The 21,816-nt window shown below is 44.4% G+C and overlaps 1 protein-coding gene across 2 annotated transcripts in view; it reads left to right on the forward strand.

Moving 5' to 3' along the window:
- LOC134927169 (uncharacterized) overlaps positions 1-21,816 on the forward strand; it is a 352,100-nt gene that overhangs the window by 47,828 nt on the left and 282,456 nt on the right. For both annotated transcript variants that reach the window (XM_063921268.1, XM_063921269.1), the window contains exons 3-9: positions 1,025-1,084; positions 4,202-4,282; positions 7,163-7,246; positions 7,336-7,419; positions 11,536-11,619; positions 15,232-15,288; positions 15,373-15,459. In XM_063921268.1, coding sequence (XP_063777338.1) covers positions 1,025-1,084; positions 4,202-4,282; positions 7,163-7,246; positions 7,336-7,419; positions 11,536-11,619; positions 15,232-15,288; positions 15,373-15,459 — 537 coding nt within the window. The remainder of the gene's footprint in view (positions 1-1,024; positions 1,085-4,201; positions 4,283-7,162; positions 7,247-7,335; positions 7,420-11,535; positions 11,620-15,231; positions 15,289-15,372; positions 15,460-21,816) is intronic.

Below are 21,816 nucleotides of genomic sequence, written 5' to 3' on the forward strand. Positions count from 1 at the left end.
GGAAGAGAATTTTGCGAATTCTCCAATTGACCATTAGTACATTTAGATTATTCTAAGGTAATGTGAAAAGTGTGTGAAAACACCCGTTTCCACATTATTTTAGTAAAATAAATTTGCCCATTAGTATCAATTTAGTTTAGAACAGCTTTTCTGAAAATTAGTTTTCAAATTATACAGCGCCATTTTCTTCCTGGCAGTGACTTTTTGCCCTCAACAGCACCAGAGAAGATGACAAATTAATGAAGAATACAAAATATAATCCCTACCTTTCACATTACTAGTGTGGGCTGAAATGGTATAAATACAACACAAAAATAACAAGAAAGTATTACTGTGGTGTGTGCTTAGGCCCTCATTCCGAGTTGTTCGCTCGGTATTTTTCATCGCATCGCAATGAAAATCCGCTTAGTACGCATGCGCAATGTTCGCACTGCGACTGCGCCAAGTAACTTTGCTATGTAGAAAGTAATTTTACTCACGGCTTTTTCATCGCTCCGGCGATCGTAATGTGATTGACAGGAAATGGGTGTTACTGGGCGGAAACACGGCGTTTCAGGGGCGTGTGGCTGAAAACGCTACCGTTTCCGGAAAAAACGCAGGAGTGGCCGGAGAAACGGTGGGAGTGCCTGGGCGAACGCTGGGTGTGTTTGTGACGTCAACCAGGAACGACAAGCACTGAACTGATCGCACAGGCAGAGTAAGTCTGAAGCTACTCTGAAACTGCTAAGTAGTTAGTAATCGCAATATTGCGAATACATCGGTCGCAATTTTAAGAAGCTAAGATTCACTCCCAGTAGGCGGCGGCTTAGCGTGTGTAACTCTGCTAAATTCGCCTTGCGACCGATCAACTCGGAATGAGGGCCTTAGTTACTAACATCTCGAAAAAAGTTTCTAGGATGCTGCTGCTGAATTGGTGCATCCACGTATATTCAGAAGCGCCACTAAAGGGGTGCGGACGGTCCTGGAAATTAGGGCTGCTTAGCAACTATGATGTATGTACTGTGATGTGTTTTATGTTTTATAGGACCAAGCCTAACAGAAGATAATTATAGAGAAAAGAGAATAGCTATACTGGGAACCACAGGTGATACCATTTATAATCATCGTCTGTATATAAACTTTATTAAATGCAGTTATTTCTGAGACTCCCGAATTTCAGCTAGTTCCCCCCTGACTTCTGGGGGCAGGCACCCTCTCGGATCCCATCCACTTCCCTATTATAACAGGCGGTTTCTTGATGAAGTGTTGGCCTGTGATTGTGTGGGCCTGGCTGCCATGGCATAATGCCACAACACCGTAACATTATGCTGCGGCAGGCTGGGGATGATGATGCAAATCGCCTTACTGCACCCCTGCACTCGCCGCCTCCCGGATCTCCCAGGGGGAAGGTCCCAAATGTAGTCAAATATGGTTTAGTCAATTATAAAACTTCTCCCCTTGTGACTATATGGTACCGTTATACGAGCTACGGTATTATTGTGCACCTACTGCCTATATAGAATGGGGGCAGCCACTTTGTTGGCCGAAACAATATCAGTGAGAACACATCAACTAAATAGGATATGTTAGATCTCAGAGGCACGAGGCACAGAAAGGAGGTTAAATCAACAGCAATCCACTCAGTAATAAGTAAAAGCTAAAGGATGACATCTCATGCCAAGAATTTAGTAATCTGAGGGTGCAAAGCTGTTTAATGAACTTTTCTAGGGGTCAGTTATCTCCATTGTTTAGGTAAGGATATGCTTTGTTTTACTGAAGCACAGCCAAAAAGATATATATAATTCTTTATATTCAAGATCCACTTGCAAAACCAAAAATCAGTATACAGATTATATGGCAGCAAAAAAACACCATAATGCATACAAGCAGAAAATTACATTATTTGTAGTCAGTATGCAGAACTGAAATATCTAGAAAGAAAGCTAATCATGAGAGAAGAAAGAGGGGGGAGGAAGAGGAAGTGGAAGAAGCAGAGGAAGAAGAAGGGGAAGAAGAAGAGGAAGAAGGAGAGGAAGAAGAAGAGGAAGAAGAAGAAGAGGAAGAAGAATGGGAAGAAGAGGAAGAAGAGGAAGAAGAAGAAGAAGAAGAAGGAGGAGAGGAAGAAGAAGAAGAAGTGGAAGAAAAAGAGGAAGAGGAGGAGGAAGAAGAAGAAGTACTTCCTCCCAGTAGGGGACCCCATATGCTGGCAATTTCCAAACCAGTCTAATAAACTGATCAAAATTAAAATAAGAGTGAAGACTAAAATCAGTATCATCAACAATCTCCATACCAATGTCAGACAAGATCTGTGGGTACCAAGGCCTTATATGAAGATGACGATTTGAGGTCCAACCATCCGAGCCAGATAGACCTGTAGATACCATGTTTCTCAGGAGTAGAATAGAAGATCTCGTCCATCGCCATATAGAAATCCATACGTTGGCACCAGTCCCATACTGTAGGCGGTGGGGTCGCGCCCCAGCGAACCGTCAATACCGCTCTGGCTGCTTTATTCATGTGCCTGAGTAGTGACTTTTTATATTTAGATATAGGCATGTCTGAGTGAGAAATCAGGCCCCATTGGGACTGGAGAACCCAGAATCTCCGCAGCCAGCTGTCTATTAGTATCCCAGTAAGGAATGATCAAAGTACAGTCCCATCAAATAAGCATCAATGAATTCTGTTCCTGATTGCACCTCCAGCAGAGAGCGGGCATGCCCGGAGAGTATTTATGCACAATAGTTGGGAAGCGATACCATCTCGATAGTAATTTAGATTGGGTCTGCCCTACTTCCAGATGAGTCAAGTAGGCACTGGTTGTCAGGTACACCTTATCCCAATTTACCTGTATTCCTTTATGAGTAAATTCTCTTTCCCAGGGCTCTTTATACGTTGGATTAGAGGGTAAAAGGGTCTTGAGGAGAATTTGACATATGTTGGATATAACATGAGTAGGGGCATGTGGCTGAGTACACAATTTTTCGAATGGGGTATATCCCTGCCCAATATATAAGGCCTACCCAAGGATGAAGCAAAATAGCGAATCTACAAATAAATAAAAAATCTAGATAAACTTGACTCTTCTGATGGCGCCAAAGAGATATTTATTTGAACAATTACTCAGTGAGGTGCAGTGAGGTAAATGGCTGGGGAGGCACTGGCTAGTATCAGAGCCAGATTTGCGCACACATATACAGTAGGAACCCAAGGGCACATGTGGGCATTATACAGGTTGGGTTCGTGTGACTGGTGGCTGGGAGACCATCGGTCACCATACCGAAGGCAGGATCCCAGCTTTTAGATGCCGGTGGGTGGCGTAATGAAGCCCCTTGCGGGCTCGGTGACTTGCTGCGCTCGCCACAGGTTCTATTCCCACTCTGTTGGTCGGCATGCTGACCGTCGGGCTGTTCACTGTTCGGGATCCCGGCATCGGTATAGTGACCTGCTGGAAATTGGGTGAGTTTTGATCAGAGATGTGCAGACAAGGTAGGCAGGGGAGGCAGAGCATCACCTATCATACTCCAGTATACTCCAGAGCTTTGACTATAAAAATGGTTAGAATAATACAAAAAATATATTTATAACATGTGGTTTTATTGCATTTTTATAGTGAAAACTCTGGAGTATGCTGGAGTATGTCAGGAATGGCTCTACCTTACCTGCCTCACCTGCCAGTAATAAATCAAACTGATACCTGCTGACAGTTTCAAAAATTTCCCAGTATAGTGACTACAACATTTTTCCACTCTACCACACCGTTCACATTTCCAATGCATCTGCAAACCAGAGAGATACAGTACCGCTGATAACTGGTCAGGCATTGGCAAGGCTCACCTGCGGATTGGCCAGCCCCCAGGCTCAGGTGCATACTGACTGGTCCATCCATTTCCCAGTAACTCCAAAAATATTTCCATTGGTCCATACTGTATGCATGTCCTACCTGTCTACACTTCCACTCAAGATGGAGTACCATATGGTACAGTGGAAATGTTATTGTTTTACTAGGAAATTTCAGATCGAAAGTACTGAAACTAACACTGCCACCCCCAGCAAGTGCCGCCCCTAGGCTCGTGCCTCATGTGCCTAAAGGGTAAATTCGCCACTGCCCAAAAAAATTTAAATACTGTTCAGTCTTGTTGGGTGTTTAGATAAAATACAGTAGTGTTGCAATGCACTATACACTAACACTATGTAGATTAAGTACCATTTGTTTTTGTCACAGTGATCCCAGCAGCCTCCGTCGACCTTTCCCAGTTCAACTTTACTGATCTGGTGAACGGGATGCTCAGCAAGGCCCTGAAAGGTAAATGCGCTTCTACGTATAGGGAAAGGGCACATTTTCATCTGTAGATTTGTGGCATCATCTCAAGAAATTCCATTGATGTTGAATTTATAACCATTTCTATATTTACTGGAGAAAACTTACCTTGCGCAGTTCATAATAACGACTGCAAAATTAAAAGCACTCAGTGTTAATGTTGTACACTATGTAGACAAAAGTGATTGGCCACCCTCCTCCCCCCTGTGCAAGCAAAATGGTGCGCCCCTCAGGCAGACATGTGTTGGTGAAGGTATAACACAGGTAGAGGGGCACTGATTAGATCATTTGCTTATGAAATGGCTTGCCGGAAGGAGCTAACCGCGTTTGAAAAGGGGATCATCATAGACTGTGCAGTGTCATGTTTCCGGGGCGACGCTGGTCTGGTATATTGAAGATCCGGTAGACTGTCCAGCTCAGAGTCCAGATCTTCCCCACTCAGAACCTCTGGGATGAACTGGAGTGACGGGTGGGTTCTAGTCTGGCTCATCCTTCTTCAGAGTCACTGTACTGAAGGCGGAATGGCAAAACATACCACCTGCTGTTGTCCAGGACAGTTTGTGGACAGTTTGCCAAGAAGGGTGTCCTCAGTAATCACTGCACATGGTGGGCCTACAAAGTAGTGATGTCAATAAAATCTCGATGATCTATTTGATGTCAGTGTCCAATCATTTTTGTCAACATAGTGTATTTAATATTGTTAGGATTAGGCACTAAGGAGATGGTTCGGGTTGGGATTAGGATTAACATAACAAAAAAAAAATTTCAACCTTCTCTGTGTCGGCCATTTGCATGTTGATCTCCTGACCATGTCAACCTACAGTAAACCCATATCGACCTTTTGACCCTGTCAACATCTGGTGTCGATCTATTGACTATCTATGTACTGTCAGCCTGTATTAGACTAATAAGGTAATTCGTTAATTACTTGGAGAATTGGTGTAGAGACGGTTTGGGTCTATCTTTATTGCATTGCTTTATTGCACTGGTCCTATGGATGTGCAAGCATTTGGGAAGTATACTATAGCGGCTCTTGCCACGGGCAAGCAGGCTTTTTGCCTGGGGCACCGCTGTCCCGAGGGCGGCGCCGCCGCAGTGGCAAGAGTCGCTACTGATCCCCTCTCCCCGGCTGCAGCAGGCGCCGTGGGCTGTGTGGGCACCCGCTGCAGCCGGTTCCAGTGATAGACACTAGAGGTCATAATTGACCTCTAGTGTCTGTGCGGCGCTGCTATGGGAGAGACGTCATGACGTCTCTCCCATAGAGAGGAGCCGGCAGCCAGAGACGGAGGGCAGCGCAGCGAATCAGGAGCGGGGCTGGTAAGTATTTTGGGTTTTTTCTGTTTTTTTTTGTGTGTTTGTAAGCGGCGCTACTGGGGCACAGCTCAGCTACAGGGGTCACAACTGCTGGGGGCACTACTACTGGGGGCACAGCTACAGGGGTCACAACTGCTGGGGGCACAGCTACAGGGGGCACTACTACAGAGGGCACTGCTACAGGGGGCACAGCTGCTGGCGTCACAACTACTGGGGGCACAGCTACTAGGGGCAAATCTACTGGGGGCATAACTACAGGGGGCACAGCTACAAGGGGCACTGCTACAGGGGGCACAGCTACTGGGGGCAAATCAACTGGGGACACAGCTACTAGGGGCACAGCTACTGGGGGAAAATCTATTGGGGGCACAACTACAGGGGGCACAGCTACTGGGGTCACAACTACTGGGGGCACAGCTACAGGGGTCACAACTGCTGGGGGCACAGCTACTGGGGGCACTACTACAGAGGGCACTGCTACAGGGGGCACAGCTGCTGGCGTCACAGCTACTGGCGTCACAACTACTGGGGGCACAGCTACTAGGGGCAAATCTACTGGGGGCATAACTACAGGGGGCACAGCTACAAGGGGCACTGCTACAGGGGGCACAGCTACTGGGGGCAAATCAACTGGGGACACAGCTACTGGGGGCAAATCTATTGGGGGCACAACTACAGGGGGCACACACAGCTACTGGGGTCACAACTACTGGGGGCACAGCTTCTGGGGTTACAACTACTGGGTGCACTGCTACAGGGGGCAAAACTAGTGGGGGCACTGCTACAGGGGGCACATCTATTGGGGGCACAGCTACTGGGGCAAATCTACTGGGGGCAGAGCTGCTGGGGGCAAATCTATTGGGGGCACAGCTACAGGGGGGCACAACTACTGGGGGCACAGCTGCAGGGGTCACAACTACAGGGGGCACTACTACTGGGGGCACTGCTACTGGGGCACAATTACTTGGGGCACAGCTAGGGAGCAGAGCTACAGGGGGCACAGATGCTGGGGGGCAAATCTACTGTGGGCACAACTACTGGGGGCACAGCTACAAGGTGCACAGCTACTGGGGGCACAGCTACAGGGGGTACAGCTGCTGGGGGCACAACTACTGGGGGCAAATCTATTGGGGGCACAACTACTGGGGGCACAGCTACAGGGGGGCACAAGTACAGGGGGATTACTTTGGCCAAGCCCCTTCCCTATGAAGAAGCCATGCCCTTATTTTTGGGCACGCACCAACTCTATTTTACCTGGGGGAGCCACAGGAAACTTTCGCCCTGGGCGCCACAAGGTCTAGAACCGACCCTGGAAGTGTAAATGGCCGTTTAAACCATCCGGTTGCATTTCATTTCCATTCTGTTTGAAGCGGTTGTCCAGATTCACACACTTTTTTTTTTTTTTTTAAATATGTACGATCTATATGTTATTTGTTTGCTCATACTGATACGTCAGTCTTGCCCTGTTGACTGTCAGCTGACTAGATGTGGCCGTTGCCGTATTCAGATTTTGTTTTGCACCGAATAAATCAATAAATATTTGTTTTTCAGGGACCAGAAGCTTTTTCTCCTTCTTGAGTGTGACGTCATACAGCTCCTTCGCCTTCCATAAGGTGTCAATCCTTATTTATAACAGTATGTTCCATTAATTCCACCTATTCCAGCTGCTGTACAACATGGGTTTCACTTAAAGCGTGTAATGTCTGATTTTGATTTCTTTGCAGTTTCTAATTTGAAAGCTGTAGACTACCACAAATTTCCCATGAGGTATTGCTACTGTTTAAACAACAGGACAAATGACTTGGCAGGTGAGCTTTCAATCAGAGATGGCCGTCGGTGTTTTAACCGTGGATGGTCACTATCGATGGTACCATTGGTGGTTAACCTTGATGGTATAAAACCATCTGCAAGGGAATCACCGATGATTTCATCCACTGTTGGTCATCCCTGCTTTACTATTCACTTGACTTTGGGCCAATCAGGGTCTGGGTGCGGGGCTTATGCTCAGTGTCCTGGCAATTTGTAAAAAAAACAACAACAACATTGTGTGGTTCTGTACCATTAGTGGCGTGAAACCATCTGGTCCTCCCCCATCACTGGTAAAAGTATTCTACATTGGTGAATTTGAACCATCAATGGTTGATGGCCACCATGGTATGCATGCAGGGTAAATACTGGACTTACCACCACCCGCCCCTTCTCCCCCGGATCTAAAACTCTCTGCACATTTTGTACCTGTCCCCCCCCCCCCTTTTTGCAATGCAACAAGTTTTGCCTAGAGATTAGCCGGTTTGGTTCTCAGAGGACTGAACCCACACGAACATCTCGTTCCGAGCCCGGATCTGAGTCCAGCTCGGGACTTCCCACCAGACTCGGAAACCAGAACGAGGCAAAATGTCATCATCCCGCTGTCGAATTCTCGCAGGTTTTGGATTCCATATAAACAGCCGCCATTTTCACTGTGGACTTGGAGAGTGAGGGAGACAGACCTCTGTCTCTCTGTGGGTGGTGGCGTTGGGTGGAGTCAGTGTGTGCTCTGTAGGGGTGCTGCTCCAGACACTGTGGTGTACCTGTGCTGTTAGGGGTGCTGTCCTAGCTGTCCTGATTGTCACTGGTGTTCAACTTTCATGTGCTGTTAGGGGTGCTGCCGCTGTACATGGGTGTTGCTGTCCTGGCTGTCACTGTGTTGTAAAGGGGACAGGGGCACTGTCCTCCTGTATGCTATAAAAATATAGGGGTGCTGCTGTTAAAATAATATTACACTGGCCCTGTATGCTGTAAAAAATCAGGGGTGCAGTAAAATAAATGTACACTGGCCCTGTCTTGTATGCTATAAAAATTAATGGGTGCAGTCGTTAAAATAAAAGCACACTTGTCCTGTATACTGTAAAAATATAGGGGTGCTGCTGTTAAACTAATATTACACTGGCCCTGTATGCTGTAAAAAATCAGGGGTGCAGTTGTTAAAATAAAAGCACACTGGTCCTGTATGCTGTAAAATTACAGGGGTGCAGTGAAAGTAAATGTACACTGGCCATGTCTTGTATGCTGTAAAATTACAGGGGTGTTGTGAAAATACAGCGGTGCTGGCACTGTCCACAGTTGCAATGTCAAGGCCTGACATTCACAACACTGTATGGGAAGAGGAGGCTCCTACCACCATTTGCACGCCCTCTGCAAGCGCTAGGAGGAGCACCGCCAGTCCAGTTGCTGATATTGAGATTGAGGATGTCACTGTAGAAGTACACCAGGATGCAGCTCATTCATTCTAAGTCATTGTTAAGTTCAGAAACTTTGGTTAATAGTGTAAGCAGTCCACTGACACCTAAATGATGTGGTTTTGTTTGAATATTATTTCTCTGAGGATGAGGATGTAAACACTGAAGGGGGGGGGGGTCTGAGGATGAGGATGACATCTTGCCACTGTAGAGCCAGTTTGTGCAAGGAGAGATTAATTGCTTCTTTTTTGATGGGGGCCCAAACAAACCAATCATTTCAGCCACATTTGTGTGGCAGACCCTGTCGCTGAAATGATTGGTTTGTTAAAGTCTGCATGTCGTGTTTATACAACGTAAGGGTGGGTGGGAGGGCCCAAGGACAATTCCATCTTGCATGTCTTTTCTTTGCCACATCATTCCAGGGGTGCTGCCCTATATGGGGTGCTGCCCCTCTGCCCTATCAGTCCAGGGGTGCTGCCCCACTGCCGTTTAAGTCCAGGTGTGCTGTTGCCTGTCTGCTGTGCTGTGTAATTCTCCAGGGGTGCTACCTATTCTGTATAAATCCAGAGGTGCTGCCATATAATTCCAGGGGTGCTGCTTTACTTGATCCTAGGTTTAAATGAAAGCCTAGAGCAGATATGAAACAAGCTTCAACATCACAAACAGATTTATGAAAACATAGCCGCAAAGGCGGAAATGGAAATTGTCAAATTGTTTTTAAATAAAGTGGGGAGAAACCACATTTGTGGCCAAAGTTAGTGTGACTCAGAAGAGACTGAATCATAATCCAGCGCAACTGCCGGAGAGGTAAAAGTGAGTTTTTCTGCTGGAGCATTAGAAAGAGGTTCTTCTCAATTATTTCATGTTAGGGACTCACTAAAATGAATGGCTCCAATTAGTCAACCTTAATTTTGATTTATTATTGATGTTCCACATTTTGAGATTATTTATTTAGAAGATGCGCATTTGTTGTACAGGGATCTTCTTTTCCTAAGGACTGTGTAGGGTTATCACAAGACCTCGCGGTGTTAGAAGAACAGAGTTTCAGTGATCTTGCATTGCATCAGCTTTCAGTTGCACTGCAGCACTAGATAGGGCCAGGAGTTCCTGTGAGGCACAAATAGTTACTGAATAAGGCCCAGTATGGAGTCTCATGGTGGCTTACAGCCAGGAAGATGTCTGGCTTGCCAGGCTGAGGCATACTGTGGGCACAGAGGTTAGCATTGCAGAGTGATTGACAGGAAGGGACCATTTGGGGGAATGGTGGTAAAAATGAAACATAGCGCCAGCCTCGCTACTGCCGTGGCCAGTCTGTGTAGCCATAGGTCTATGCTTCTAGGCAAATGTTCCTCGTTCTTGCCTATAGGCTGCAAATGTGTACGCATGAGTTTGTGATCGCTCCGGTGGGCATCTCTTTTCAGGGCGGCAGCTTCACTTGCTAACATGGCTTAAAAAATCGCACTTGTAAAGCATGTGCGTATAAACATGAAATAGACCCATTTGTAAATAGGCCCCTTAGTTTTCCTCCTCTTGCTTCGTGTGTTTGCGTTCATATTCCCATCTTTATATTTATTTACAAACCATATTGTTTCCTTGTATTATTTTCAGACCATGTATTTATAGCATAAGACAGAGCTGCTTACTGTTATTTCCCCAGGATGTGAGACAGTTAAGGAGCATGCTCTACACAGGATATCTATGTATCATACAGTGGCGTAAGTTCGTCCCAATTGCTCGGAGGCAAGATAAATATTAGTACCCCCATATATTTTGATAAATATATATACATTTCATTGTCTTTTATTTTAAATCACACAATTCTTAGCAGTCATACCCAGCATTAGAAGCCATGACCTGTTACACTGATGGCAGACACTTTACTGATAGAGTTATTTGCTCCTGCATAGGAAGCATGAGAATTCTAACTATATGAAGTTGGGTGTAATTGTCAGAGAAGTAACTTCATATAGCTAGAATTATCATATTTCCCATACAGGCGCAAATAGTTTCATCAGTAAGGTGTCTGCTTCCAGTGTACTACTAGGTCGTGGGTTCTAATCCTAGGTATGACACTTGTAAAATGTGTGTCTATAATAAAGAGGGGGTGTCTTGTAAGGTGCAGGGACCAGTGAAGAAGTCGGCCACTGAAGAGACAAAGGCAGCTATATCAATTAACTTATTTGAATGGTGTCATGGAATGGGAATAGAGATGCCCCTCTTCAGAGCAGGAGCCCGGCAGCAGATGCCTCTGTTGCCTCCCAGAGTTACGCCTCTGGTACCATAAGAAGAGAACGATAAGCACACAAGAAATGGACTTCTCACTTCTCATTAAGGGGAGATGTATAAAACCTTCGGGATAGGTGGGGCAACCTCTCCACTTTCTCTCTCGGAGGTTTGATACTGTACATCTCCAAAATAAGAAAGAAAAAGAGAAAAGGAATTAATCTGGGGTCACCCCCCGAATTCCATAATTGTATCCAGATTATACCTTAGTGTCAATCAGAGGTAATGGAAGGAACTCTGCTATTGACCTAATACTCATTCAATATCTGAATATCTGGCTTTAGCGGGTATCATTTTTTTTTCTGTTCAGATTACTTTGTAGGTTATTCTGGGCGAGTAGCAGCGCATATACAGTACTGCGGAATATGTAGCTGCTCTTTAAACCAATTGTATTTATAATAATCTTCCATTTCTCTTTGCTAGATTACACACTGTTGCTACTAGATATCATTGGAAATTCATCCAGCTCACTTAAGGAACTCTTCAAATCTACTTCCATTGTCTCAGGTTTGTTCGTCTTTCCTTAGTTATATACAATTATGTAAACAATTTATTTGAAAACATCATTCTGGCTAAATAAAGATTCATAAGTAGCGAATTCCTCAAATATTTCACAATATTTTGTTTTTTCAATACATAGTGATGATGTCGTGATTCCTCTGCTTCTGATTGGCCAGAATGCTCGCACAGCAGCTCTTGAGCTGCCTCACCTGCCACAACTGCTTCATTTTTTTGTGGGATTTGTCGGCAGGTTCTAAACTTGCAATTTAGCAAAATCTATTGGGGTTTCTAGAATTGTAATGGGGAAAAAGATTGATGGCACTTCAATGCTATATTGTATTCTAAAGTCTGGTTTCTCAGCAGGTTTCCACGGTTTGGGCTCATGTAAATCAACGGGACGCCATTTAATTTAAACATAAAATTAATTTCTTTGACTTTTGGTACTTTCACCACTTAATGGACAAATTTTTTTTTTAAATGAAAATCCGCTCAGAAATTGTTGGGATTTTTAAATGTAAAAAAGTAAAAAATATTTTTGTGTTTTTAAATATTATATATAAATATTTTATTTAAAAAATATATACTGTATATATACCTAGGTGGTATATCCCCCTGTATACATAGACCCCCCATTGTAAAATTGCTTCCCACCCTCCATCAGAAATATCCCCCCCCCCCCAGAAGCAAAAGATCCCCAGCAATCTCTCTCTCCGTCCCTCTAGTGATAATAGATCCCAGTGGCAGAGCACCTTCAACCCGAGTGTAATTGCCCATTAAACTCCCTCCCCCCTTCCCTCCGCCACGTGTGTCACTATGGGGGGGTATTCAATTGTTTGAAAAGTCAGTTGGGTGTCTGTTTTTTCCTAGCTAATAGACAGAAAAAAACAGACACCCATCCGACTTATCAAACAATTGAATATCCCCCATATGTGTGTGTAATTTTTATGTTTAATATATGATTCCCCCCCCAGCTAAAAAATATCTTTTATGAGGCAGCTCTTACCCCCTCTTAGTGAAAAAAGGGGACCCCACTATATTAAATCCCCCTTCCCCAAGTAGCTCCACTCCCTCACCTTATAGCAGAGCGCAGTGGAGCAGGTGGCAGGGGGTGGGGGGTACTGATCATCAGTCCCCCCTGTTGCATTGGATCTCTGCACACACAGAGGTCAGACAGATTGTGCATGGAGAGGAACTAAGGGCCTAATTTAGACCTGGACGCAGCCGCTTTCGCACTAGGTGGTCTGCACACGTGCACTGGCTGCAGTGCGCGTGCACGAACTTACACATTGCGGCCGCATACAGGGAGGATGTGGCCACAGTGTGATTGACAGTGGCGGCTGTCTCGGGCGTCGTCGCAGCATCAGGGGGTGGCACTCCCTGAACAGGGGTGGGCCGGGCCCAATTTTCAGGGCGGCTGTGTGATGTCAACACGCATTTGCTTCAATAACCAGCCAGGCTGTGCTGCCAGGGATCAACCTTAGTTCCTATGATAATGTCGATTTTATACTAAACAGAAAGCTATACCTTCAAACACACTTTTACCATGGAGTAGCTGCGGCCGCTAGACTTAATATGCACTCTACGTACTTATTACGCTATTTGCGTACAGAGTCCCGTACCTTGTACGGACTTAGCGTACAAACGCCGCGCTGGGGGTACAAAGTACACACAGCGTGCACACACCCAGAGATACACTTTAAACCTTATGCAGCAATGCAATACAATGATATTCCACTTTAAACCTTATGCAGCAACGCAATACAATAAAGCTATTATACTTTAAACCTTATGTAACGCTGACGGTACAAAGTACCCGCAGCGCGTACACACCTAATTATTACACTTTAAAACTCTAGCAGGGAAAAGAGGACACAACACCGATTTGTAGTTAATCACTGGGTTCCGACACCACAGAGTAATATTTCTGAAAGGGGTTTAACAATACAAATTATGCACTACAATACAACAGAGTAAATGGCTACAGTCAATGTACATACGTGAGAATATGCGCTTGCTTGCGTTGAGAGTCTTGTGTGTGGGCAGGCTGTAGCAGGCTTTATTTATACAATTCTTCCAAAAGCAATACAATGGATACTGTAATCCCTTTGTCCATTGGACACAGGATTGCACTTTTACAGTACAGGAGAGGTCATAGGTTGATTTGAAAAGGTGGGCGATGTCTTTCTCAACTGCTCTTGTGGGTGGTCTCCTCTGGATTCCCGCCGCATACATAATATACAGTGAATACAGTTTAAACCTATATTCTGCTTCTGCACATAACTATCCTCAGGAACATGCGATCTTCTGCAAACCAACACCGGAATGTTACCCTTAAAATACCCTACAGCTGGATACCAAACACCACCTTATAACCTTAGTCTGTCCCCTCTTATCCTGTAAAGGTGAATCCCTTTGTTCTGGAATCATTTAAACTGTTGATACTTGCTGATGTGGTGCAGGGGGACTATGTGTACATTGTGCACTATTTTGATTAAATATGTAATGTTTTGATAGCCCTCCATGCGTTCACAAACTCCGCCGTAAATACCCATACCACGCGCAGGACCACGGGAGCGACCATACGCAAATTGCGGATATGTGCACGCACGGCGGAACAAGTGCACACGCAGCGGGCATGTGTGTGTTGTTAGTACGTGATGTGTGTACTGCAATATTTTTCGACTTTGACACCTATGTGTCCGCAATTAGATTGCGGACGCATCCGGAGGCATGGGCAACTTCTCCACTTGTTTTCACTGCTTAGTACATCTCCCCATGTTACATATGCAGGTTCCAATGCTATGGATTGCAAAATCTGGCCACATTAGGAATTGCGTGCAACTCAAGCAGTGAAAAGAGTGGAAAAGTGGAGAAGTTGCCTATAGCAACCAACCAACCAGCTTCTACCTGTCATTTTATAGAATGTACAGAATGCTATAGAGCAGGCCTGGCCAACCTGTGGCTCTCGAGTTGTTTTGAAACTACACATCCCAGCATGCCCTGCCACAGTTTTGCTATTAGGGAATGTTAAAACTGTGGCAGGGCATGCTGGGATATGTAGTTTCACAACAGCTGGAGAGCCGCAGGTTGGCCAGGCCTGCTATAGAGCCTCCACGTAAAAATAGGCCCATTATCATGATCAACTACCTAGTCGGCAATAAGTAATAAATACAGCAATTGTATTTCAAGTTTTCTCACAAAATGATGCAAATTTTTTATTTTTATGTATGTAGGATGAATATTGGGCTGACAATGTATGGGGTGTATATGCCCATGTGGCACTGGCCACACCCACACAGCACTAGCCACACCCACACAGCCCCCCTTCTCACTATAGGCCCATGAACATCTTCAGGCCCATGTGGCCCTTAATCCGGCCCTGATTGGCTCGGGCAACTACTCCACTTCTCCACTCTTTTCACTGCTTGATAAATCTCTCCCATAAGTTTGTTCTTATTTTCTTGCAGAAGTAAAACTTTTTGCCACTTTGCTGCATATTTATTCTAAACACAGTAATGTAATTAGTTGCGCAGGGAAATCAAATTCCGAATCTCACCATGGTGGAGGTAGGAGCCAGGCTGTTTCTCATGATTAATACACAACGTCTTTTTCTTTCAGTAAGCCAGAGCAATGAGTCAGATTGCATATATTTCTGTGTGATGACAGGCAGAACAGGTAAATGAAATGTCATTAGAGAAACAAGGGCTGAGGACAAGGATATTCTCCTGTTATTTATCAAAATCAATTTTTTTTTATTAGGAAGAAATTTATCTGACCTCTGGGATTTGACACAGAAGTCGCCTGTCGTCAATCTCACCTTCCCCCAGAATTTCTCCTCCGCGCTGGGTAAGTCAGGTTTTGGTTTGGATAAATAATTACCATAATTATATAAAAGCAACACTCTATTCGGGAGGGGAAGAAAATAAACATGAAACGTTTCAATCTCATAAATCGTGATCATTAAATAGCGCCATGATAAACAGAGCACGGTTCGCCTATGCACCGCGCATAATTGCTCATTCATCTCAATAAGTTGGTATTCTTTGTCTTCCGGAAGCCACTTACCTTTGTCAGTCATCTGATCGCGTGAGCGCGGCAGGCGGAAAACAGCTAATTAAATTTCTGTTGCACAGTTGCAATTAATTTATTTTCATCACATTTATTTTAACCATTACCTTCATATAATATAGAGTTGTAATAACGTAATCATTACCGGTGTTGTCTAGTCTCTTACTTACAGTATAGAGGACTACAGTCTTGGTCCTATGGCGGGGGGACCAGCGAATACAGTATAGTAAATAATAAATGTAGCCCCCCACAAAAATAGGGTGTGCCCTTAACGGGAAGGTGCGTGACCTTGCAGGAAGTCCTCCATTTACATAACTCTGGGGGCGTGTCCAGCATTTCCGTAGATGCCGGGCTGCCCCCAGAGATTCTGGGGTCTTTTTTACTAAGCCTTGGATGGAGATAAAGTGGTCGGCGATAAAGAACCAACCAATCAGCTAAGTCACAAGCTGGGTTTGAAAAATGACAGTTAGGAGCTAATTGGCTGGTGCCTTATCTCCGTCATCTTTACCTCCATCCCAGGCTTAGTAAATAGACCCCTCTGTCTGCACTGCCGGCTCCTTCTCAGCAACAGGAGCCGGGTGCTTCAGAATAATGTCACAGTGCAGCACCCGGCTCCCAGTCACTGTGAAGGGGCTGGCATTTTTGGTGTCACCCTTGTGACGCTTCTGGGTGTAGCAGACCAATGAATAGCAAATAGCCCCATTATACTGTATATAGCATTTTGCCTAGTATAACAACCACATGTCCTCCATATACAGACCACATGTCCACCATATACAGATCCATGCTCATTGATTATGATTTTTGCCCAATATAACAATCCAAATACAGTTTTATAGCCACCATGATTAACTCGGTCCCATGTCCAATACATATTGCCCTGTGTCCAGCCTACCTGCCTCCTACTTGACACTTGCAGTACTTATCTGATACATCCAGCATAAAAGGTTAAGGGGCGTATTCATGAAGCAGTGAAAAGAGTGGAGAAGTGAGCCTGTGGAGAAGTGGCCCGTGGCAACCAATCAGCTGCGCCGTACAACTGCATAGTATTCAAATTATAAATGTTACTTCAATGCTGATTGGTTGTCATGGGCAACTTCTCCACTGGCTCACTTCTCCACATTTTTCACTGCTTAAAAGACGAGTTGCATGAAGGTATATAGGGGTCTATTCATGAAGCAGTGAAAAGTGTGGAGAAGTGAGCCAGTGGAGAAGTTGCCCATGGCAACCAATCAGCATTGACGTAACATTTATAATTTGTATACTATACAGTTGTACGGAGCAGCTGATTGGTTGCCATGGGCAACTGCTCCACAGGCTCACTTCTCCACTCTTTTCACTGCTTCATGAATAGACCCCATAGTAAGAAGTAGGGAGTCTCCATCCCTCCCGTTTTGGATGTAGAAAATCTGTGTTGTACAGGGGTATGGATGGTTGTTAAGTCGACTATTATTTATCGACATGCATTAACTCGACATGGTCACAAGGTCGACATGGTCATTAGGTCAACATGAAAAAGGTTGACATGATTTTTTTTTTACTTTTTTTTGGTGTCGTTTTCTTCGTAAAGTGACGGGGAACCCCAGTTAGTGCACAGTGTCCCCTCGCATGGCTCGCAAGCTTCGGGCAAGGTTACTATTCCCAATCGTAGTCCACGTGGATCGTAAAGTATGAAAAAGTTAAAAAAATGAAAAAAAAAAGTGAAAAACGCATGGTGATCTTTTTCCATGTTGACCTAATGCATGTCGCCCAATAGCAGTCAACCTAATGACTGTCGACCTAAGTGGGGTCGGCCTAATGACCGTATCCCCTGTACAGTAACGTCAAAAAATCTTATGAAAAAAAACGTAAAAGAAAAATGAAAATAAAAATAAGAATGTCAGAAATGTCAGCTCTGCTTGTTTGGAAATCACATGATAAATCGCTGTCTTATGCAAATCAGCCATAATGATTCATTACTGTCCGCAGTTCACGCATTAATATAATGAACAAATATAGAAACGCAATTTAGACAGGGGTATCCTGTTTATTTAAAACTGCAATCATTTACACGGCAAAACAAGGTTGGTTATGCCATGTAAATGATTGACGCTTTAAATAAAATTGGGAGAACTCGCACAAAGCCACAGGTATGGAGCGCTTCACGATATATGGTGCAAATGGGATACATCTGTCGCTGGCAGCTGTAGCCTGGGAGCAGTTCTAGAGCTAGCAATGCTTAGTGAAAGCGGCAGGCCAGAGATTTCACCACCCAAATAACCAGAAATTAGGTTTGAAACAAGTGGCAGCAGGACCCTAGACCCTTGCTCCAGAATGGAGTGTTGGGGCTTGCTTTAATCCACAATGATAAATCGTAAACAGAAAATCTAGTGTTTGCCTGTCCATGCAATAGGAGGAGTCTGAGAGTATCTAGCCAATGCTCACTATAGGACTCCCAGGTTTGCTCAGCTTCTGTTGGACCACTTTTAGACATTACCATCTTAATGCATGAGCTTCTTGGGTAACATCTCCTTCCACAGTCCCACTCGCCCGGGTCATTTTGCAAAAGACTGACGCTTCTCCTCCCAACTGATGACCTCCTCCCACTTTCATCATCAAGACTTTGTCCATGCAGCGGCATCATTATGGGGGTGCGGGCTGCACCAGGTGACACCTTCCGAGAGGGTGATATCAAAATAGCTGAGCTTTCTGCTACTTTGGTGTCACCCCCTCGAATAGTGCCACCGAGTAGTAGTGAGACCAGGGAGAGACTGGGGGCAAGCCCTCATTATGACGAGAACAGGGTCATGACATGTGGTCATGACCCCAAAACATTATTTATCAGAAGACGTGGCTTCCATGTCACAAGGCTACGCCCCACTTTTGCGGGGGTGCCAAGGTGGGTACAGTGCTCCAGGTGATACTGACCCTAGTGGCGACACTGTGTTCGTGTTGCACCCCTCCACTGGAACTCTATCCCTCTCCCTACAAGACTCTCCATCTCTCTAGAAAGTCTCAATCCTGTACCTACTTAATTAAAGCCTTCCAACTCTCATCCTAACCCACCACTGCTCGTCTCTCACTGTCTCTCCCCTCTGAGTCACCCCTTGTCTACACCTTCCCATTGGAGTGTAAGTCCACATGAGCAAGGCCCTCTTCCCTCACCTTGGGTACATCCCACACTGCTTCTGTGGATACTGTGACTGCATATACAACACTTTTTATATATCCTGTGTCCTAAGTTATGCAACATTTTGTACTGTGAGTCCTCTGCATTTTATCATGCTACAGGCAGGTGTACCGGCACGGAGCACATTATAACACTTCTGCATTTTATCATGCTACAGGCAGGTGTACCGGCACGGAGCACATTATAACACTTCTGCATTTTATCAGGCTACAGGCAGGTATATCGGCACGGAGCACATTATAACACTTAGGCATTTTACATAGAAACATAGAATTTGACGGCAGATAAGAACCACTTGGCTCATCTAGTCTGACCCTTTTTTTTATCCTTTAGGTAATCTCAACCCTTTTTGAACCTTAATTCTTTGTAAGGATATTCAATTCATATGCCTATCCCAAGCATGTTTAAATTGCTCTACAGTCCTAGCCTCTATCTATTTTATCATGTTACAGGCAGGTGTACCGGCACGGAGAACATTATAACACTTAGACATTTATCATGCTACAGGCAGGTGTACCGCCACGGAGCACATTATAACACTTCTGCATTTTATCATACTACAGGCAGGTATATTGGCACGGAGCACATTATAACACTTAGGAATTTTATCATGTTGCAGGCAGGTATATCGGCACTGAGCACATTATAACACTTAGGCATTTTATCATACTACAGGCAGGTGTACCTGCATGGAGCACATTATAAAACTTCTGCATTTTATCATGTGACAGGCAGGTATATTGGCACGGAGCACATTATAACACTTAGGCATTTTACCATACTACAGGCAGGTATATCGGCATGGGGCACATTATAACACTTAGGCATTATATCATGTTACAGGCAGGTATATTGGCACGGAGCACATTATAACACTTAGGCATTTTATCATGTTACATGCTGGTGTACCATCACGGAGCACATTATAACACTTAGGCATTTTATCATGTTACAGGCAGGTGTACCAGCACGTTGCACATTATAACACTTGGGCATTTTATCATGTTACAGGCAGGTATATTGGCACGGAGCACATTATAACACTTGGGCATTTTATCATGTTACAGGCAGGTATATCGGCACGGAGCACATTATAACACTTAGGCATTTTATCATGTTACAGGCAGGTATATCAGCACAGAGCACATTATAACACTTAGCCATTTTACCATATTACAGGCAGGTATATCGGCATGGGGCACATTATAACACTTAGGCATTTTATCATGTTACAGGCAGGTATATTGGCACGGAGCACATTATAACACTTAGGCATTTTACCATACTACAGGCAGGTATATCGGCATGGGGCACATTATAACACTTAGGCATTTTATCATGTTACAGGCAGGTGTACCGGCACGGAGCACATTATAACACTTAGTCATTTTATCATGTTACAGGCAGGTATATCGGCACGGAGCACATTATAACACTTCTGCATTTTACCATACTACAGGCAGGTATATCGGCATGGGGCACATTATAACACTTAGCCATTTTATCATACTACAGCCAGGCAGGTATATCGGCATGGAGCACATTATAACACTTAGTCATTTTATCATGTTACAGGCAGGTATATCGGCACGGAGCACATTATAACACTTCTGCATTTTACCATACTACAGGCAGGTATATCGGCATGGGGCACATTATAACACTTAGCCATTTTATCATACTACAGGCAGGTATATCGGCATGGAGCACATTATAACACTTAGGCATTTAATCATACTACAGGCAGATATATCAGCACAGAGCACATTATAACACTACCTGCATGGAGCACATTATAACACTTCTGCATTTTATCATGTTACAGGCAGGTATATTGGCATGGGGCACATTATAACACTTAGGCATTTTATCATACTACAGGCAGGTATATCGGCATGGGGCACATTATAACACTTAGGCATTTCATCATACTACAGGCAGGTGTACTGGCACAGAGAACATTATAACACTTAGGCATTTTATCAGGTTACAGGCAGGTATATTGGCACGGAGCACATTATAACACTTAGGCATTTTATCATGTTACAGGCAGGCATATCGGCATGGGGCACATCATAACACTTAGGCATTTAATCATACTACAGGCAGATATATCAGCACAGAGCACATTATAACACTTAGGCATTTTATCATGTTACAGGCAGGTGTACCGTCACGGAGCACATTATAACACTTAGTCATTTTATCATGTTACAGGCAGGTATATCGTCACGGAGCACATTATAACACTTCTGCATTTTACCATACTACAGGCAGGTATATCGGCATGGGGCACATTATAACACTTAGGCATTTAATCATACTACAGGCAGATATATCAGCACAGAGCACATTATAACACTACCTGCATGGAGCACATTATAACACTTCTGCATTTTATCATGTTACAGGCAGGTATATCGGCATGGGGCACATTATAACACTTAGGCATTTAATCATACTACAGGCAGATATATCAGCACAGAGCACATTATAACACTTAGGCATTTCATCATACTACAGGCAGGTGTACTGGCACAGAGAACATTATAACACTTAGGCATTTTATCAGGTTACAGGCAGGTATATTGGCACGGAGCACATTATAACACTTAGGCATTTTATCATGTTACAGGCAGGCATATCGGCATGGGGCACATCATAACACTTAGGCATTTAATCATACTACAGGCAGATATATCAGCACAGAGCACATTATAACACTTAGGCATTTTATCATGTTACAGGCAGGTGTACCGTCACGGAGCACATTATAACACTTAGTCATTTTATCATGTTACAGGCAGGTATATCGTCACGGAGCACATTATAACACTTCTGCATTTTACCATACTACAGGCAGGTATATCGGCATGGGGCACATTATAACACTTAGGCATTTAATCATACTACAGGCAGATATATCAGCACAGAGCACATTATAACACTACCTGCATGGAGCACAT

The sequence above is a fragment of the Pseudophryne corroboree genome, chromosome 5, assembly GCF_028390025.1.
Source record: "Pseudophryne corroboree isolate aPseCor3 chromosome 5, aPseCor3.hap2, whole genome shotgun sequence".
Classification (NCBI taxonomy): Eukaryota; Metazoa; Chordata; class Amphibia; order Anura; family Myobatrachidae; genus Pseudophryne; species Pseudophryne corroboree.